Source organism: Saccopteryx bilineata, chromosome 11, assembly GCF_036850765.1.
Source record: "Saccopteryx bilineata isolate mSacBil1 chromosome 11, mSacBil1_pri_phased_curated, whole genome shotgun sequence".
In the NCBI taxonomy this organism is placed as follows: Eukaryota; Metazoa; Chordata; class Mammalia; order Chiroptera; family Emballonuridae; genus Saccopteryx; species Saccopteryx bilineata.
This window is the reverse complement of record NC_089500.1, coordinates 25,822,508-25,844,044: the sequence shown is the minus strand read 5'-3', so window position 1 is coordinate 25,844,044 and position 21,537 is coordinate 25,822,508. Positions and strand designations below refer to the sequence as shown.

The following is a 21,537-nucleotide window of genomic DNA, read 5'->3' as shown; positions in this document are numbered from 1 at the left end:
ATTGGTAAATTTGCATTATCCGTCTTCTCCAGTGAAATTCATCTCTACAAGTACAAAGGACTTTGTTGTACATTGCCATAGTGCAGGTTCAAGAAAAGTGCCCAGCTTATTAGTTATTTATTAAAAAATGAGTGGACATAAGCCAGAATATTGATAGGCAGAGCAACCTGAAAGACTGGGAATTATCCCTAACCTGCAGAACTCTACAGAAATAAGATTGCATTGGCATATATCCACAATGAATGTCTTATTCTTCAGAAGGGAACTGGTTTATTATGAATGCTGAAAAAACAGCAAGTGTTATTTCAATTACTTCCAGGAATGATCGAGGTCATAGACTGTTTTGGAGCTAAGAAGGAAGTGCTGTAGCCTTTGGTGAAAGAACAGTGCAATCCTGACAGATGTGTTCTACATTCTCAGCCTAGCATTAAGCTTTCTGTTCTATTAACTCCCTTAGGACTGATTCAATGCCTAGCAGGCAATTTTTTTATTTTTTGTATTATTATTATTATTGTTTATTTATTTATTTTTTTACAGAGACACAGAGAGAGATTCAGAGAGAGGGATAGATAGGGACAGACTGACAGGAACAGAGAGAGAGGAGAAGCATCAATCATCAGTTTTTCGTTGTGACACCTTAGTTGTTCATTGATTGCTTTCTCATATGTGCCTTGACCGCAGACCTTCAGCCGACAGTGTAACCCCTTGCTTGAGCCAGCGACCTTGGGTTCAAGCTGGTGAGCTTTTGCTCAAACCAGATGAGCCCGCACTCAAGCTGGCGACCTCGGGGTCTTGAACCTGGGTCCTCTGCATCCCAGTCTGATGCTCTATTTACTGCGCCACCGCCTGCTCAGGCTAACTTTGTATTCAAATGTAAGACAGCCGTCATGGAGATGCTATGCTTCCCAGATCCAGTTTTTATTTTATTAAATCAAGTATTTATAATTATAATTTTTTTCTGTTCTATGCAGTTTGGCCACATAAAATAATCATAATCATAGGTGCTTTGAGTAACTGTAGTAGTGGTGGCAGTAAACACTGTAAGTTAATACACTGTCATTCTGATTACCGTCTTTCTGAATAGATTCACTGGGCCACCAAATTAGACAACAACATCTAGGTCAGCGGTTCTCAACCTGTGGGTCGCGACCCCAGCAGGGGTTGAACGACCAAAACACAGGGGTCGCCTAAAGCCATTGGAAATACATATTTTATTTTAAAATGTATTGTATAATAAATATATATTTTCCGATGGCTTTAGGCGACCCCTGTGTTTTGGTCGTTCGACCCCCGCCTGGGTCGTGACCCACAGGTTGAGAACCGCTGATCTAGGTGGTCTTTTTCTGACAGGCTTCCTTATTACCACGTTTATCTTTTTTTTTCAATTAATTTCCACTGTGAAAACCATAAATTCCTTTTGTCTTGAGCAGAGTGTAAAGCAGTTATATCTACATTTCTACATTATCTCACAAAACAATTATGAGAAATAGTAACATCACCTCATTTTTGTAGATGAGGAAAGGTTGGCAATATATGCTAATTTATTCAAGGTTGACAGGCCAGTAAGTTCTTTCGGCATTTACTCATCTAATTTATTGATCATCTGCTATGAATCAGGTATTGATCTTGAGTCTTGCTAGACTTCAGTGACCCAAACAGAACCTATGTTATAGCTAAGGAAGACAGATGTAACTACATAGTAAGAAAGATGGTAATATATGCTATGAGAAAACTAGAAAGGTGAGAGTGAATGTAACCAGGAGTTCTGGTGGTTGTCAGTATAAGCCCACCACCCATTTGAACCCAAAAGAAAGTCTGGAAGGAGGTATTGAGGTAAGTAAGTTTTGTGAGTATCTGGGAAAAGAGTATTCCAGGGAAAGTCGTGCAAAGAGGCCAAGATGAGAAATTATCTGGCATGTTCAGAAACAGCAAGGAGCTTTTGTGGTTGAAATTGAATGAGTGAGATAGAGTGTTAAGAAGTAAAGTCAGAGGGGCAAGATGTGTCCTTCTGAAGGGCTTAATAGCCCTCTGTCAATATGTTAGCTTTTACTTTGAGGGGATAAGGAACTACTGGAGGGTTTCAACAGAGTGACATCATCTAGATTATTTTTTAAGAGATCACTCTGCTGCAGTGAAAACAGACTGGAGAGTGGGATACAAGGAGAAGCAGTGAGATCTCTTAGGTCCCAGTGTAGCAGTGCAGCCTGAGGGTTCTCCTGGCTCACATCAAGACAGGAACAGTAGAAATAAGTGAAACATTAGTGGATTTTGGATATGTTTTGAAAGTTAAGTCAATGGAAATTTCTGAGGAGATGTAGTGTGGACAAAGAGAGAATTAAAGATTGAAACATTTTAGGCATAAGCAGTCAAAAGGATGGGATGGCCATGAAGTGAGAAAGGCTATAAAATGAAAAAAAAATTTTTTTAAACAAATCACTTTTGGAGAGGGTAATTTAGGATGCCTATTAGACAGCCAAATGGAGAAGTTGAGTAGGAAATTAGAAATGCAAGTTTGGAAATTAGAGAAAAATTAGGTGGAGTTATACGTTTGGAAGTTTAATGTCTAAATGACAGCTAAGGCCATGACACTGAAGGAGGGAAGTCACCAAAGAGGAAAATTTAAATAGAGACCCTATAGGACCCAACACTGAGTGTCAGAGGTGCTTCATTATGCAGGAAAAGAGGGAGAACCGAGCCAGGAGGCAGAAAAGCTGTTAGAGACAAAAAACAGGAGAGCGTGGCACCCTGGATGCCAAGTGAGAACAGGTGATGAAACGTGAGAGTGGTAGACCATATCAAGCACTGTTGGTAGATTAAAATGGACAGAATGAAAACTGATCATTGGATTAGCCACTATGGAGTCAAGCTGAGCTTGATAAAAGCAATTTCAGTAGAGTAATAGGATTGAAAACATGGCTAGAGCTGATTGAAGAAAGAAGAATCATTAGAATTGGGGGTATATACAACTCTGAGGAGGTTTACAGCAAAGAAAGTGGGAAAATGGGCAAAAATTGGTGAAGGAAGTAGGATTAAAAAAAAGAATTTAAAATTTTTTTATGTTTAGGATGCAAGAAACAGTAGCATGTTTTTATGATGATGGAAAATGCTTCATAAAAGAGAAAATTTGAGCAACATTGTTGAGCAGGAGAGGGGGTTGAAAACTACTGAATTTAAGTGTGGTTCTAGTTTATATGGGAGTATGTATTAATAGCTCATCTAAGTAATAAAGTTACTTAGAACAAGTATGGGTCCACAGTGGCGGGCAGTTTTGGAAGTATCTTCGAGATAAGAGTCTTTGGAAATTCATCTTCTGATTGCTTCCATTTTTCTCAGTAAGTTAACAAGGTTATTGGAAAGAGTGTGAAGATGGGAGAAGTTGCTGGGTTTTAAAGAGTGAAAGAATGACCAGGCTATGACCTATATGTGTTTTTCAGACATCATTCAAAACCCATTTGAGATCCATGGTTATACATTTAGAGTAAGACCAGGCAGCATGTTCTGCTCAGCTGTCCCAAGGAAGTTTCAGCAAAGGAGTCTGAAATCATGTAATCATGAAACATAGGTAAGAAGGAAAAGAAAGACACCAAAGTCATTTATATTGTACATTTCATTATTCAGCAAGTATTTTGAGTACCCCTTGTAAGCCATGTATTGTGTTAGGTCTTGTGTGACATACAATGAATAAGGCAGATATGGTCTCTACCATCATGGAGCCTACTTCTGATGTGGGGAGACAGAGCAAAAAATAACAGAATTTTTTGCGTGGAATTAAATAAATATTATTAAGTTTACAAGCTATGTGTTGACATTGAGAATAAGTCTATTATACATGCACATTCCTGTGTGTGTTTATGTGTTGAGCAGTTAATTTAGGTAAGTAGATAAAGGAAGAAGTCTCTGGGAACGTGATGTGCAAACTGAGACTTAAAGAATGAGCAGGAACTTGTTAAGAGAAAAGCAGAGAGGTAGTATTCAAGGTAGACAATGGCTCATTGGCAAAAGCTGAATGGCAAAGAAGAGCCTGCTTGTCACATTTAAGGAACTGAAAGAAGACTAGTGTGGCTGGAGCTCAGCAACCTAAAGAATGTTACAGGATGAGTCTGGAAAGAAATCAGGGGTAGCATGAAGGCAGTTAATTTTCTGATCTATCTCATTCACACTAATTTTCTTGGCATTCTACCATGTTCTTCATCCAGAGTCACTAATAAATGCAATTTTTCAATTTCTGTTTATAAGCACAGCCTTCTTTAAGAGTTATATCTGGTAGAGATATAACCCTACCTCCTCCAAGACTCATGCTATCCCTTCAGTGCTGCCTTGTAGACCATAGCTTTTGGCTTACTCACTAGAATAATTGAATACATTAATCTATGTTAATGTATAAATGACTCTTAGTGGCTCTGGCTTTACCTCTCCCCTGAGAATACATTTTAATAGGGATTTTCCTAGTGACACAAAAAAGTGACTCTATTAGTACACTCTTTAGACACTAAGCAGGCTATTTGAGTGTGATTCAAACATATTTTTCTAAAATCCTTAGCTTACAAACTTTGTATTCCACTAGAAATGCTAAGAAACATCTATTTAATGTGCATTTGTCCTCTACTGGTCTAGTCACATTAATCTATTTCATGCTCATGCATTGTGGTAAAATAGCAGTCATTGGATATAGCGCTATTCACAGATCTGTCCATGCTGTTAATGTACTTTGCCACTTATATGAGGTCCTTGTTTTTCAAATTTCCCAAATCACTCAAGAAGACTAAATTCTATATATGACATTTTAGCCTTTTCCTGTGGAGCTTGTTACAGTTCTTACCAATTGCTCAGGAAGAATATAAATCTTTCAGATGAGTGCATTATGCAGTATTAATGATTTGTAAGTGACATTGGAGGTCTGAAACACTAAAGGAGGGGAAGCACTCACAGCTGAGTCCATTACAAGAGTATGTGTTCCCTGAAAATAAAATATTGAAGCTGGAAACTTGTTGGTCATGAGAATTTCTGGGCACTATGAATACTGAATAAATGTATGGCCAGGTAAATCAATAAAGTCATAACTGATTCCTGAATTGTTTATTACGGCTGTTTTCTCTTTACAAGAAAAGCAACCCAAAATCTATTGACTAGGTCCTTAAGGCCAATTTATGCAAATCAAATTGGATGCTGTACTTATATAATGATATCAAGTCAGTCTAATGCAAAGAGAAAAAGGGATGATTGGATGCAGATAAAGAGAAATGATTAGCCTGACCAGGTGGTGGCACAGTGGATAAAGCTTCGGACTGGGATTCAGAGGACCCAGGTTCAAAACACCAAGGTTGCTGGCTTAAATGAGAGCTTATCTGTCTTGAGCATGGGCTCACCAGCTTGAGTGCAGGGTTCCTGGTTTGAGTGTGCAATCATAGACATAACCTCATGGTTGCTGGCTTGAACCCAAAGGTCACTGGCTGGAAACCCAAGGTTATAGGAGTGAGCCCAGGTCACTGGTTTGAGCAAGGAGTTACTCACTCTGCTGGAGTCCCCTGGTCAAGGCACATAGGAGAAAGCAATCAATGAACTACTAAAGGTGACACAATGAAGAATTGATGCTTCTCATCTCTCTCTCTTCCTGTTTGTCCCTATCTGTCTCTCTCTTTGTGTCTCTCTCTGTCTCTGTCACAAAAAAAGAGATATGATTGGCCCTTAAAAATGATGAAATGATATTAGGTAGAGAAAATGAATGAGGAACACATTTTTGCTTAATTTTATGTGCCATTGATTCCTGTGCCTTGTACAATGCCTGGAACATTGCAGCTGCCCAACAAACATTTGTGGATAAATTAATATTGAATGGAGAGGAAGAAGCAGAGGAGAATAAAAAGAGGAAGCAGAAGAAATAATTTACACTAGCAAAATGCTTCTAATTTTTCAAAGAAATTTTCTTCTAGTAACTACACTGTGTCCGTAAAGTCATGGTGCACTTTTGACTGGTCACATGAAAGCAACAAAACACAATAGAAATGTAAAATCTGCACCAAATAAAAGGAAAACCCTCCCAGTTTCTGTAGGATGATGTGGCAGCATGTGCGCATGCACAGATGATGACATAAAACCGTGTATACAGCAGAGCAGCCCACGGCCATGCCAGTCGAGATGTGGATGGTACAGAGGAAAGTTCAGTGTGTTCTGTGGCTCGCTAAATTCGAATTCGTGACCAAAGTGCAACGTGAATATCGACGTGTTTATAATGAAGCACCACCACATAGGAATAACATTACTCAGTGGGATAAGCAGTTGAAGGAAACAGGCAGTTTGGTAGAGAAACCCCGTTCTGGTAGGCCATCAGTCAGTGACGAGTCTGTCTTCTTTTTGTCAGTGATAAGTCTGTAGAGGCTATACGGGATAGCTACCTAAGGAGCCCTAAAAAATCTGTGCATGAGCCCACATCGAACTGCACTGAATAGGTATGAAACTGGGAGAGTTTTCCTTTTATTTGGTGCAGATTTTACATTTCTATTGTCTTTTGTTGCTTTCCTGTGACTGGTCAAAAGTGCACCATGACTTTATGGACACACTGTATTTAGGTTAAGAAACAGCCATTAATATACATAGGGAATTTCTATGATAACACACCTTTAATTAGTTTAGTTGCTCCCTAGGACTCTAAAATTAACTGTAGCAAAAACTAAAAATGATAAATGTTTTCCTAGAAACATATTTGTTCATCCATTTTTTATTCAACAAATATTTATTGAGCACTACTATATACCTGACATTCAGGTAAGGTCTGGGGAAACACTCATGAATAATATATTGGGGGTTCTACCCTTAGGACATTTCAATTAAACATAAAGTTAAGTAAAATTTTTTAATTTACATAGAGATAAATGATATTAAGGAAATATTACTGGCTCTGACAGAATAAATAAAAGAAGGACTTACTTTGAGTGGTCAAAAGGAGGCTTTATTTTATTTTATTTTTATTTTCAGTTACAATTTACATTCAGTGTTATTCCATATGAGTGTCAGGGTACAGATAAGTGGTTACAAAATCATGTACGTACTTAACAAAGTGCCACCCCTCATGCTTCAGGAATCCACCTGGACCCATACATGATTATCACCATACTACTGACTATAAACCTTCTGCTGTAATCTACATCTTTGTGACTATTCTGTAGCTAAAATTTATACTCCTTATTAACTTCACTTTTTTTACCCAGCCTTCCTACACCCCTCCCCTCTGACAACTGTCATTCTGTTTCTATTTTGTTTACATATTTTGTTCTTTAGATTCCACATATAAGTGAAATTATATGGTATTTCTTTTTCTCTGTCTTACTTCACTTAGCATAATATTCTCAAATGAATCGTTCTTGAGGAAGCAATACTTAAGCTGAAATTTAAACAAAGTAAAAGTTTACCAGGCAAAAAAGGAGGTGAAGAGATAAAGAGCATCCATAGTTAAAATATGTGCAAAAATTTTTCTAAGGTAGAAATGAGCTTGGCTAGTTTGTGAATCTAAAAGAAGGTGGATGTAGTTGAAGCCCCAAATAGGAGTGGTGGGTAGCAGGTGTGTAAGTAACAGTAGCAACAACATGGGAATCTTCGCTCTAGTCTTAGAATTTTATTCTTCATCCTAAACTTAATTGATAATATTAGGAACTGTCCAGCAGTCCAAATTTGTATTCATAAAGATATTTCTGGATTCTGTGTAAAAAAAAAAATGAGAATAGTCCAAATTGGAAATGGGGGTGGTTTACAATAAGAAGACAGCTGGTATTATGGAGAGATGAGGACAGGCTTAAGATATTTTTAGAAGGTAGAAACAACAGAGTTTGGTGAATGTTTTAATGTAAAAGCTGAAATAGATATCAAGGATTTCTCTTGGTGTTCTAGCATGAGATCCTGTTAGATGAAGGGCTTTATTAGGATAAAGAATTCTGAGGAAGTAAAGTCTTCTAGGGGTAATCAATTATTAGTTAATGTTAGGGCACGTTCAGTTTTGTCTGCCTTGGAGCTATCTAAATGTAAAATTTAAGTAGGCTGTCAGGAATATTCATTTTTTATCTCAGAGAAAAGGGCTGTAGCCGTCTAAACCCTTAGCTGGTCCTACACAATTTTTGAAGATCTGGTCCCTGACAAATCTTTAATTTCTTCTTGCCAACCTTCACTTTATGTCATTTATTTCATCCTTAGGAATTTTGGTTCCCCAAATTCCCCATCTTAGCTACAACCTGTGTTGACTTGCCTGGGTGCCTATATATTTTGTTCTTTTGAGAATATCTATTCTTCTTCCCTCCCCACTTGTGCAACTCAAATGCATCCTTCAAAACTCAGCACAGAAAGCATTTATTCTAAATGTACTTTGTGTGCCTTCAGGTCCTGTAAGATGTGCCACATTGTCCTTCTTCAGTATCCTGTGCTTTTATTTTTTCATGAATTTATCATATGGCACTGTTTACTGATTAATTAACTTTTCCCATCCAACTGGAAATGCTTTAAAGTCATAGATTGTGTTTTTATCTCTATATATTTTATGTTTAGCATGAAACCTAATACTATACATACACATACACACACACACACAAAACACATACACATATATACATACATATGATAGCTTTATAGGCTTGCAGAGAAAGTATGCCAAAACAACAGTCTTTGAGGTTAGTAAAAGACAATCACCAATTACTTACATGATGTAATCAAAGTTATAATGCTCTGTAACTGAGAAGGAACACAAACCCTTCATGGCTCAGAATTTTTCATCAAGTATTAAATGACTTAGAGCAAGCTATTTGAGATTATATCTTGTTTCCATCTGTATGAATTTGCCAAAGAACATGACCTGGTTTTCTATGTTTACATTCTATATTTTCTATGTTGGCATTTATTTGATTATTAAAGAGCATGAACAGAAAGAAATCTCAACATATAAAGATATCAATAAACAATAATTTGAAGTAAATATATGGTCCACAAATGAGAATCTGGTTATAGTTGATTTTCGGAAAGAGACACCATATTCTATTGCAGGAAAAAAATCATCAAATTGATGTCTAATTCATATAAAGTCAGAAAATATACAATAAGATTTTTAATTTCAAGCAAGTTACAATAAGATTAAAAGTACATATCAAAACAAACTGCTCTAAGTCATTTTCTCAAATGTCTTTCAGAAGTCCAGACTTCCTAAGAAGCTTACAGGATCTTAAGTTTCAGAATGGAGAAGAGGAGCTACTTGGCTTTTAAAATATATAGGAAGCTGTGATCCTAAATCCCAGTAATACAACTTAAAAGAGGATCACTGAACTGCTGCTTCATTTTTTCAAAATCCCTTAGCCTTTTGCTTCTTTCTTATAGCAATAACTTACTTCAAAGGTATTATAAATATTTGCGTATATGTCTCAATTCCTCTTCCTAAAATAAAAGTACTCAATGGCTTGAACTGTGAATTTTAATCTTTTATTTCTAGAAAATAAACAGATTCCTTTGGAAATATTAGACATTTAAATATATTTTGCTGATTGAATTGCATATAATGTTTATCTCCAATGATTTATTATTAACTAAAAATGGCATGTGTTAATCATACACAATGGAATACTACACGGGCATGAGGAAGAAGGAAATCTTATGTTTCACGACAACATGGATGGACCTGGAAACTATTGTGTTAAGTGAATTAAGCCAGGCAGAAAAAGAAAAATATCATATGACCTCACTCATTTAAGGAATCCAATGAACAATGTGAACTGAGCAACGGAACAGAGGCAGAGGCGGGACCAAAGGGACCAGAGGGAAAGTATATATACATAACACAGCATTATAGAAAACAGGACAGCAAATCCTGGAGAAAAGTGGTGAAAGCATTGGGGGGAGGGGAGAGGGGGGGCTGAGAGGAATAAGGGAGTGGGGGAGATATATTAGGGGGACACTTGAATCTATGTAAAGACAAATTAAAATCATAAATAAAAAAAATGGCATGTGTTTATTAATATGAAAGGTTGGAGTTTGAACTTTGTTCAAAATGCTTTTTCTTATTATTTCCATAATTATTATACTATAGAAAAAGCAAAGTATACTTAATACCCTATTTAATACTTAAAATAGTCTATTTTAAAGATTTAATTAAAACTTGAATTTATTCACATTCAATACCTTTATAAGGAACTTAATTTATGAGTGAGATTCTCTACATGGAAGAAAAGAATCAACAGTTTTCAATGTACCTTTCACAGGTATTTTCTGTGGATTTGCAAGACACGTTGGTTCCTGACTTTGAAAAGGTGCCATTCCCTAAGGAGAGCAATTACTTCCTTGGGAAGAATGATGGTAGCAGATGATATGCCTAATTCTAGTCAAGGCTAAAGGAAACCCAATTTTTCAGAATTGATGTAGATTTGAAAGAAAAAATAATTCTAAGCTGGATATAGGAAGAAAGTAAAACCATACAAATATTTCAAAAATTTCAGAGAAAAACTATTCAAAAACCTCAGTCAGTAGGATGAGAAACAGATCTGAACAAGGATTGGAAAATAGTCATTTACTATATAAATTGTGAAATAAGTATCCTTAATAGGTATATTCTTCTCTAATTTGTATGACTTTCAAAATATACTAATATAAATTTCCTCTTGAGGGGTCATGAAGTCAGCCAGACTGAGTTATAGTTATGTAGCTTAAGCAGGATAAAAGCAAATTATTTGAAACTTTTACCTTCCTGGAGCAGGATACCAATGGAAAATTGTTAACCAATGTTCCCATTACAGATGCCAAGAAACGCAATAATGGGGAAATTGAATCGAAAGTAATCAAGGGCTCTATGCCTCCGTTTTCAAACTTCTTCTTCTGAAGCTATTTTATTTAGAGGCATGTAAAGGTGTGATTTTAGCACACTGGCAGTATGGAATCTCAAATGATGGATGTGCCTTGTGGATATCTAAAGGAGTCATCATACCATTCTTTTCCTTTATTCTTCTTCAAGAAGTCATTTATGATTCATCCACTTATATTGCCATTAGACATGAGAGTCTAGTGAGAAAAGAAGTAGGTTTTTTGAAACACCAGTATATATAAAGCTTAAACAATGACTAAAAATAATAAACATAGTGATCTGAGATTTTTTAAATGATATATTATAAGCCTAATTTTCCAACAAGATAAAAGATTAATTCAGAGCTTTGGCCAAGAGATTTCTCCTCTTCTGTAACTCATAACAAGTTATACAAGTTATCAACATTCCCGAATCCAGATATTAAGAAAATGGATTTAGAGGATTATCAAACATAGGCTGTAGCTAATCACTTCTAAAAGTTTACAAAGTGATTATTTTTGCTTCAGAGACAAAACTTAACTCCTTGAGGAAGTGCTTTCAGATTAACAACATACAAATTGTTGGAGTTTAAATTTTAATAATTCATTCCAACTAATGAAGAGGTCTTGCTGAATTATGGGACACTTAAAAATGAGTATATTTAATTTATTTTAGCAGTAGTAGTCAAGTAAATATCCTGAAGGATTTGAAGAAAGAGATATAATTACTTATAGAACAACATTTTATAAGATATTTTATTTTTTTAATTTTAGAGAAGGATAAGAGAGAAAGAGAGAGAGAGAAGGAGGGAGGACCAGGAAGCATCAACTCCCATATGTGCCTTGACCAAGCAAGCACAGGGTTTTGAACCAGTAACCTCAGCATTCCTGGGCAACACTTTGTCCACTGTGCCATGACAGATCAGGCTAAAACAACATATTGTATACACAATAGGACCTTAAATTAAAATTACTAGATGAAGATCATAGCCATTGTGGGTGAGGGTCAGAGATACTCAGACTGAAGGACTCAAAAGGGTAAGGGATGAAGTATAGTCAAAGGAACTCATAGTTTAAACAAGCAGGTGACCACAAGGGATCTAGAAGCTATGTGTTTTTCTATATACCATGAAATAATGCTTCATGTGTATTCAATGCTAATGTCTTTCTATATAAAGAATGTTATGAGGCCCTGGCCGGTTGGTTCAGTGGTAGAGTGTCCGCCTGGTGTGCGGGAGTCCCGGGTTCAATTCCCAGGCAGGGCACACAGGAGAAGCACCCATCTGCTTCTCCAACCCTCCCCCTCTCCTTCCTCTCTAATCTCTCTCTTCCCCTCCTGCAGCCAAGGCTCCATTGGAGCAAAGTTGGCCCGGGTGCTGAGGATGGCTCCATGGCCTCTGCCTCAGGCGCTAGAATGGCTCTGGTTGCAACAGAGTAATGCCCCAGATGGGCAGAGTATTGCCCCCTGGTGGGCATGCCGGTGGATCCCGGTCAGATGCATGCGGGAGTCTGTCTGACCACCTCCCCGTTTCCAACTTCAGAAAAATACAAAAATACAAAAAAATAAAAAAAGAATGTTATGTTAGGTTCTGCTAAGAAATTTACAACTGATTCTTCAAAGTAGCTCTTTGCATGAATAAAGCACTTTTATAGATACCTTTTCTGCATTGATTGAGGAAGAAGAAGTGTTCTCAATTGCAATGTCCCTGCATTTGATTCGATAAAAAGAAAATTGAATGGAAGAACAAAACATGACTGGATTTTTTACTCTAACAATATTTTGATTTTTTGGGTCTTTGTTTCCTCATCTGCCCAATGAGGATAGTGAACAAAATTATATCTATACCTGGAGTCTTTTCCAAATGCACCATTAGTGTGGTTCACTAGTCCTATAATACAAAATCCAGACACTGATAAAGTGAGTAAATGATCAAATTAAAACACACAAGCACATCAGTTATATTATCCAGAGTACAACTTTTCAAATGCAGTAGATATTCATTAGTAGATCCTGAAATCAAAATCAACTTAATGTCTTCCAACCATCATTAATCAAGAAGAAATAAAATAGAAAATATGAGAGTGCATAGTAAGAAATAAGGACAAATATTGTTTCTTGAAGCTATTATTGTGATAGCTTACATATTATATATTAATGTGTGTGTATACTGAGTCATAGCATAAAACATATTTCTTATTCTTTACAGATATCAACAATATTTGTCAGCTACTTATTTAGAGTGCCTTTATTGGAGCTAAAGGAAAAGAGGCTTTTACTCACCAATAGTAGGGTCATGGTAATCAGGGAATTGATGACTAATAAACTGCATTGTCATTGCTGAAAAAATAAATAAATACAATTTATTAAAAATTCACCAATTTATCAACAAGATAGTCTTTAATGTACTCAGTCAGTCTTTTAATAGGTTCAAGTGAGTGACTTATTGCTATGAGTGACTAATTACACAACATGAACCACAAAGTGATGTTAATAAGAGGAAATTGTAGAAGAAAAAATGTATCTAGAGTGAACAATGATGCCAGATAATTCTCTGGAATAAATATGTCCAAATTTTTAGTGTATTTCAACAAAAATTGCATTGAAGTAAAAATTGGAAGGCTCTTGATATAAGAGGAATGTAAACAAGATATAAATTGTTTAGCTTATTCTGGCTACAGTGTTGGTATTGGTTGGGAAGATCTTTCTACTAAAGGTCCAGAACATTTTCTGGGACTTAACTTCTCATCTTTAAAATAAAAAGATAATCTCTGAAGTCTTATTAGTTATAAAGTATTACATAAGTTATTATCCTTAGCTTCTCACAGTTGAAAGTGTTTAGGTCACTTTTATTTTGCCTAATCCATGTTGTTGCGAATCTTTTATTAATTTTCATTACTTTCTTAGTATCTCCTCTAATTCTCCACATTCTTCTTAATATATACATTTACAGTACATTTTCAATGTTTCTCTTATAATGTTTCCTCTTTTAAATTTTCATTACTAGGAGATGGGGCATTCTGAAGTAAAGGAACAAACTTGGAAAAAATTTGTATATAATAGTACTCTTCCTTTTATCCAAGAGAGAGAGAAAGAGAGAGACATGGACTCTCTCCTTAACCGAACTTGAATCAGGTTCCTAAGTAATCTTCTCAAATAGGCGTTGACCTTGGTTCCTGTCCTGGCAATACCTGTATACCCCCAGATGCAGCAAGAATCCCTATAAATCAGTTTAGTAAGACTCTACCACACTTGATATTTGATCAATTCAATATCGGATCCAATTCCTCATCCCCTACTCTTTTATAAAATTTTTAATTAAATATACTGGGGTAACTCTTGATGTCTGATCATTGTGGGCTGTCTTTAGCAACAATCCTTTCGAGTCTGTTCAGCAAGCACCACCCTCTGCTCTTGATGTTTCCTCTTCATAATTTTCTAGCCAACAAAGCCTTCCCTCACTCCTTGCCTATAAATCCCCAGTTTTCTTTGTATTAGGAATTGAGTACAGTTTTACCATAAGTTATTTTCCCCCCATTTCAATAGTTACTAAATAAAATCTATTTTTCCACTTATTGTTTGTCTCTGTTTCCCTTTATCAATATGCACACACTTCAGCTAATGTCCAGAGCAAGGAACACAGTTATATTAAACAAATCTGTACAAGACAATAATCTACCCCTGCTGAGAAATGCAAAGAAATGAAACCTGACCCTGTGAAACAGAATTTCTGTTTACATTTGAACAATTTACCTCCTGTCTTTGTACCAACAAAGGAAGTCTCCAGATGAAAGTACCACTCAATTTGACAGTTTAGGACAAGTTTTTGAAATGCAAATCAATAACTTTACAGATAGCCTTAGGAGTTAAAATATTTCAGGTAAACAAACTGAAAGCAATATGTTTATTAAATGGATATCAAGGAGAATTTGGAAAATATTTTTCATGAATTTTAAAATAGCAATCTCCTCCATCTCTTAGTCTCTGGCTGGTTTACTGTCACAGAGGTCAGATGCCTGGTCTCATAAGGAAAAATTGACTTGGCTAGTCAATCAACTAAATTTCAAAGATAGCTCAGACTCCATAAATTTAAAAGTAAAATGAAGATATCCCCATTCCACCCTGCTCAAAGCAAAGAGATATGCATTTATTCACTCATTATGTTTTTTTAATAATTTTATTTAGAAAATTAAATTTAATAGGAGTACATAGGTTTCAGTTATAAACATTTCTATAGCATCTGAACTTTGATTGTGTTGTGTACACATCACCATGTATTTGTCCCTCTTTACTGCCCTTCTCCCTAACCCCTCCCCCCAACCCCTTTCCTCTGGTGACTACTTCACTTTTATTTATCATCCATCTTTTGATTGTCAATTATTTAGGCTAATTTTTTTTTTTTTTTTTACAGAGAGAGAGAGAGAGAGACAGGAACGGAGAGAGATGAGAAGCATCAATCATCAGCCTTTCGCTGCGCGTTGCAACATCTTAGCTGTTCATTGATTGCTTTCTCATATGTGCCTTGACCGCGAGCCTTCAGCAGACCGAGCAACCCTTGCTCAAGCCAGAGACCTTGGGTTCAAGCTGGTGAGCTTTGCTCAAACCAGATGAGCCCGCGCTCAAGCTGGCGACCTCAGGGTCTCGAACCTGGGTCCTCCGCATCCCAGTCTGATGCTCCATCCACTGCACCATCCACTGCGCCACCGCCTGGTCAGGCTGTTTAGGCTAAAATCTTAAAGATATCTTTGAACACTTCTCTCATGTCCTCCATCTGGTCACCATGAATTTTTAGTTTTGCTTCCAAAATATATTTCAAATATGTTCTGATTCTTTCTGATTTTTTTCAGTTCAGAATCTTATTTCTTTTGAAAATTTCTATTGCAATAAACAAACAAACAAACAAAAAACAAAACCCTGAATTCTCTGTAGCTATTTTCTTTCCATTCCATTAGAACTTTCATGATGTCTCCCCAGAATCATTTAAAAAATAATTACGTCATTCATATGTCAGCAACCATTAAGATAAAGACCACAGTCATTAACAAGTCATGTTAGCATATGCCTATCATACTTTTTCAGTCTCAATTTATACCACAACCCAAACAAACTACTCTGTGATCTCAGAATTACTGAAGTTTTTTCCTCCATGAGCATGCCTTTCTCCTATGGCTTAGAATGGCCTTCACCTTCTTCTTCCTTTTGGCATCATACTAAGACACTCCTTTGACCAAACTTGAGACAGGCTCCTCTGAACCTTCCACTAAAGTAGGTCTTAACTTTCTGTTTCTGTGTCATCTCTGCTTCACCCAGTCTTATCAAGAATCGTGCTGAGTCAGAGTGAATTAGCACACTGGATATCTGTTCACCCATGATATTCATTCCTCAATATTTCCCAGATGACCTCTGATTATCTGACATACTTTCAGGAAATATTCTATTAAGTCTGATTAAACAAAATCCCCCATATTCCTGTTGTTTTCTCTTAATAATTTTCCATCCACTGACCCCCACCCTGCTATAGGCTATAATTACCACTTGTCCCTGGCTGCATCTGGAATTGAGACCAGTTCTAAACTGAGGTCTCTTGTCCATATTGTAATAGTTTCTGAATAAAATCTATTTTTAATGCTTTAATTACTGTCTAGATGTGGTTTGCTTTAACAATGCTAATAATCACCCATATCTCTGCACAAATGTCACACTATTCAACCAACACACTGAAACTCTTGACCTACCAGGTGCCAGTACATCATAGTCATGGAAACTACCAAGAAGTGTTAGAAAACATTGTGTATAATTATGGGCTAAGTTAATTACCAAAAACATAAGAAAACATGTGGAAAGCTGAAGAAAGTTAGAAAAAATTTAAGGAAAAATATATAAGCATTTTAAAATCTGATAGATGGGCCTGGCCGGTTGGCTCAGCAGTAGAGTGTCAGCCAGTATGTGGAAGTCCCGAGTTCAATTCCCAGTCAGGGCACAGAGGAGAAGTGAAGTGACCATCTGTTTCTCTACCCTTCTCCATTCTTTCTCTCTTCTTCTCCTTCAGCTATAGCTCAAAAGGTTTGAACAAGTTGGCCTCGTGCACTGAGGATGGCTCCATGGTCTTTGCCTCAGACACTAAAATAGCTCAGCTGCCGAGCAATGAAGCTGTGGTCCCAGACGAGCAGAGCTTCACCCTATAGGGGGTTGCCAGGTGGATCCCAGTTGAAGAGTATTGGGAGTCTCTCTGTCTGCCTCCCTGCCTCCCACTTAAAAACAAAACAGTAAAACTAATAGATATATTTAATATTAGACTTCACAATCAAAGAACCAGTATAAAAAGTAAATGAATAAGTCAAGGATTTACCTGTTACACTTATTTATAAGAACACCTATTTTAGATAAAGGACATTTTACTTTACTGGAAACCTGTTGCTTATTATATAATTGAAAAAGGCCTTCAATTCTCAAATCGTCTGATCTGCCACTGAGACAAAATCAAAGAGAGAGTTAGCTGAGCATTGTCCCAGAACTTCAAAGATAATTTTAGAAAGATTGATCTGCAAAAGTTTCTTTTCTGTTTTACAAAGCAGATACCCAATATGGCGTCTCAGACCCATTTCTTTTTGCAGAGATATGTAAAACAAACAATTATAAGTAATCTGCTAAATATAAATACTATCAATCCAACTGGAGACTAAATCTCACTCATTTTATGATGTATAGGTGTACATCCTCAAAATTTTGGGTTCTTACTTTTCTTTGCCAAAGAGCCATTCTGTGAGAAAATCAATCATAGTTCCTCTTTTCTTTTCATATATTTCAACTGTATTGACTATAAAATGTCTTACTACATTGGTTTTTAAGTATCTAATGAAAGTGAAGGTCTATGTCTTCTTTGACAGGTGCATTCACATATACATGTGTTCACAATATTGAGAGATAAGTAGAGATCAATAGACCCCTAAGTAAAAACACTTGTCCTAACAAATACCCACATATATCAGAAATGAGCCTTTTGTTTAAAAAGAGATAAAGCATACAAACTTCCTAACTCTTGAACACAGACCTGCTCAGTGAATCAAGTTAACTAAATCCACTTGGCAAGCATGGCCAATTTATCCTCAATATATTTAGGAAAGACATAGGAAAGCATGACAAGATATTAGAAATAAATTTTACAACTATTATCCTAGAACTTATGGTGGGTGTAGGTTTTCTATCCTATAAAAGACAACAAGAATCATCTTGGAAATTTTTGAACAGGAGCAATCTCACATTGAGGCCAGGATAACTTCTCCACACATTTTAGAAAATCTCGTAAGTGAACAGACTCAAAACATTTTTCAAGGTTTACCCTGTAGTCTCTTAATAATGGAAGAGTCTTTGAAATAGTTTTAAAAGGTCCTACAAAGTACCGAACCTCTAAATGCTATAAGGATTCATTTATGGTATTCAGAGAGTCACTCAATCAAAATCATTGCCCATGTACATTTAGCAATTCTTGTCTCTGAGACTGTAAACCTGAACTCAGAAGTACATTAGCCAGAAATAAGAATGCTAAGGAAGGAGTGGGGTGATGGGAGGCAAACACAAAAACTGGTTGGATCTCAACAAGTATCTAAGGAAATTTATTTAATTTATTGGGGTGACATTGCTTAATAAAATTTTACAGGTTTCAGGTGCACAATTCTACAATACATGTGTGTTTACCACCCCAAGTCAAGTCTCCCTCCTCCATCACCATCTCTCCTGCCTCCACCCTCCTCCACTTTCCCTGATCCCCTTTTCCCTCTTGCAATCCCTACATTGTTATTTGTGTCTAGGAGTTTTTGTCTGTTTGTTTTGCTTTGGTTAACTTATTGTTAACTCAGTTTTATTTGTTTAATTTTTGTTGGTAAAATATTTTTAGATAATGAATTGTCCTCTGATGTCTGCTTTATATATCCCAATGTATTCTGATATTGTTTTTCAGAAATTTATATTTGTATTTTTTCTTTCATCTACAAGTTGATAAAAAAATTTTTTTAATTTCCAGCTGGAAGAGACTTTATTTTCAGGTTCAGTTTTACTATATTGTGATCAAAGAGTAATATTTTTAATAATGCTACTTTATATAACTTACTAATGTATTTAGTGTCTTAACATATAATTAATATGTTTGATAAAGTATATTGATAAGAAGGTAGTATTTAGTATATGCATTAATAAAATTTATTGTATTGATTTTAACTTTAATAGTCTTATTTTTCCCACTTTTTGGTCTTATATTGAGAATGAAGTATGAATTCACCAATTATAGACAATGCTGTTATTTGTTGCATAAGTATTTTTAACAGAAATATTCTCATTGTTGTTTGTGTATTTTATTATTAAAAAATTACTTTATTCATCTCATTCAGTCACTTTGGTCTGATAACAAGATTGTAATTGTTGCTTCATTTTTTTTTTTTCATTTGCTTGGTCTATCTTTCTATGTTTTTGCTTTTACCCATGTTTAGATTCTTGTATCTTAGTTGAGTTTATTGTATCCTACATAGTGCTGGATTTTGTTTTAAAAGCCAATTTGAATTTATTTTTTAATAGGTAAGTTAAAGTTTATTCACACTTACCTTCATGGCATGAGAGCTCATTTCTTTTTCTCTCGGAATAATATTCTATTGTCAGGCTCTACAACAGTTTAATTATCCATCCTCTGTCTTTGTGATTTCTAAAAGTATTACAGTTAGTGGATGACCCTTATTAGCAAAAAATGCATACCTTTTTCCATTAGAGTAATGGACATTTACTTAACATTAAGCTACAGATAACATCAGGAAGTATCTGATGGATTTTATATCAAAGATATTTTCTTTTATTAGTAGCCATACCATTAACATATCTTATGTAAATGTAGTGCTTGTCCAGACCTTTATAAAATATTCATTAATTGCATACAATTAAATAATGGGCAATTACATCTTCAATGTTCATACAAAAGTAGTGGTAAGAGATAACATAATCATTTTTTAAAGCAAACCTGTTTTGATTAAACTCTTCTTTTTCATGCATATGTTTTTTGTTTAAATTTCCATTTTATTATTCAGATAGTCCAATAATTTACTATTTCATTTTAAAGTTTCATTTAAACCAACTGCTTTTTGTTTTGCATAATTCAGTATTAAACCATCAAATTTACCAATATGAAAAATCTGACAATATTATATATCACTCTTCTCAGAATGTCAGTGGCATTTGCCCAGAGGCAGAGACTGTTATGGAAAAGGGATATTATAGAAGGAAAGGAGTCATTTTTCAAAAAAAAATTTAAAAGATTAAAATATTGTATAAAATTATACAACTTCATTTTTATACTACCTACCACCCCCCTCAAAAAAAGGAGAGGGAAAGAGAATAAATTTGTTATTTATGGGAAGTACTAACTGAAACACTGGAGAGTGATATAATCTAATTATACAGAGGTTGAGGTTGACAAGTTATTGCTTTCTTTTTGGGACTTGAAGGCCTGTCTGTGGAGTAGGACAGTTGAAATGGGAGTCTGATCATTAAGATTTATTCCCATTCCTCACTTGGCTTGTCATAGTACCTTGATAAAATTACTTAAATTCGCTGTGTCAGTTTTGTTGTCTGCAAAATAAGAGGAGAAAGGAAAGACACTTAGAGCTGCATCCAGATTAAACATTCTGCAATATCTCTTCCTTCCTTGCTTTCGCTCTCATCATTCTCAACATCATCACCACTAACTCGTCATCTATTAGAATCTGGTTCTGTTAATTCTATTCTAGTTCTGTCTTCTAGTTAATCATTCTTTTCAACCCACATTGGATTTCTGGCAGTTTTTCAAAACTTTCCAGCCATAATACTTCCAAAGGAAGAACTTTCCTGGTGGTGTTTCCTCTGCCGGAACACTGATTCCCCCATAACTGTTTGGCTTGCTTCTTTCAGAATATTATTTATATGTAACCTCCTTTGGGAGGTGTTCTTTCACCACTGAATTTAAATGGAAACTCATTCCTCCTCACTAGGACTCCCTATACCCCTTTCTGACCTTCATTCATTCATTTATTCTTTCTTTCATCTATTCAAAACCATCCATCATGTGGCAGACCCTGCTTTAGGTGTTAGAATGTATCAGTGAACAAAAAGGACCTCTGCCTTCTAGGGACTTACATTCTAGAGCAGTGGTTCTCAAAATTTTTGAAGTTGGGGTGTATTTAAAATCCTACAAATAATTATAGGCACACTATATACAAATTTCTGAGAAATATGTTATAATAATTTAGTCAAATATTAAAAAATATATATAAAGTCCAAATGTGCTTTTATGGTCATTAAATGAAATAAATATGACAAAATTAAATTAATTCTGACATTTAAAAACATTTTTATGTTACATTTTTGTTATACTTTTTTAGAATTCATAAAAAAGAGGGGTTAAAAAATTTTAAAATGACAACTTATATTTTTATATATATAAATACATTCTTAGTAAGATTTAGTAAATTCGGCAGGTGCCGGCGTGAATGTGTTAAGCTTTTTCATTCTTGTGTTTATGAGAAACATGAGCCTGATGTATCCTAGTGATTTCTTCAATGTTTGGGCATATATTTGGAAGGCAAACTCTCATTTCCTCATCAGTACATTGAAGAATTCCTCTCTTTTTACTCTTAATTGTGTTGAGTGCAGAAAACCCCCACCATACATATTATCTTAACTTCACACAAAACAAAGGATAGAAACTTTCCTCCAGTCTTTCT

General features: G+C 35.5%; 1 protein-coding gene across 1 annotated transcript in view; it reads right to left on the bottom strand.

The window, feature by feature from the left end:
• RIT2 (Ras like without CAAX 2) overlaps positions 1–21,537 on the bottom strand; it is a 355,142-nt gene that overhangs the window by 254,014 nt on the left and 79,591 nt on the right. Inside the window, exon 2 of the mRNA XM_066246856.1 lies at positions 13,082–13,138. Within this exon, the coding sequence (XP_066102953.1) occupies positions 13,082–13,138 (57 nt within the window). The remainder of the gene's footprint in view (positions 1–13,081; positions 13,139–21,537) is intronic.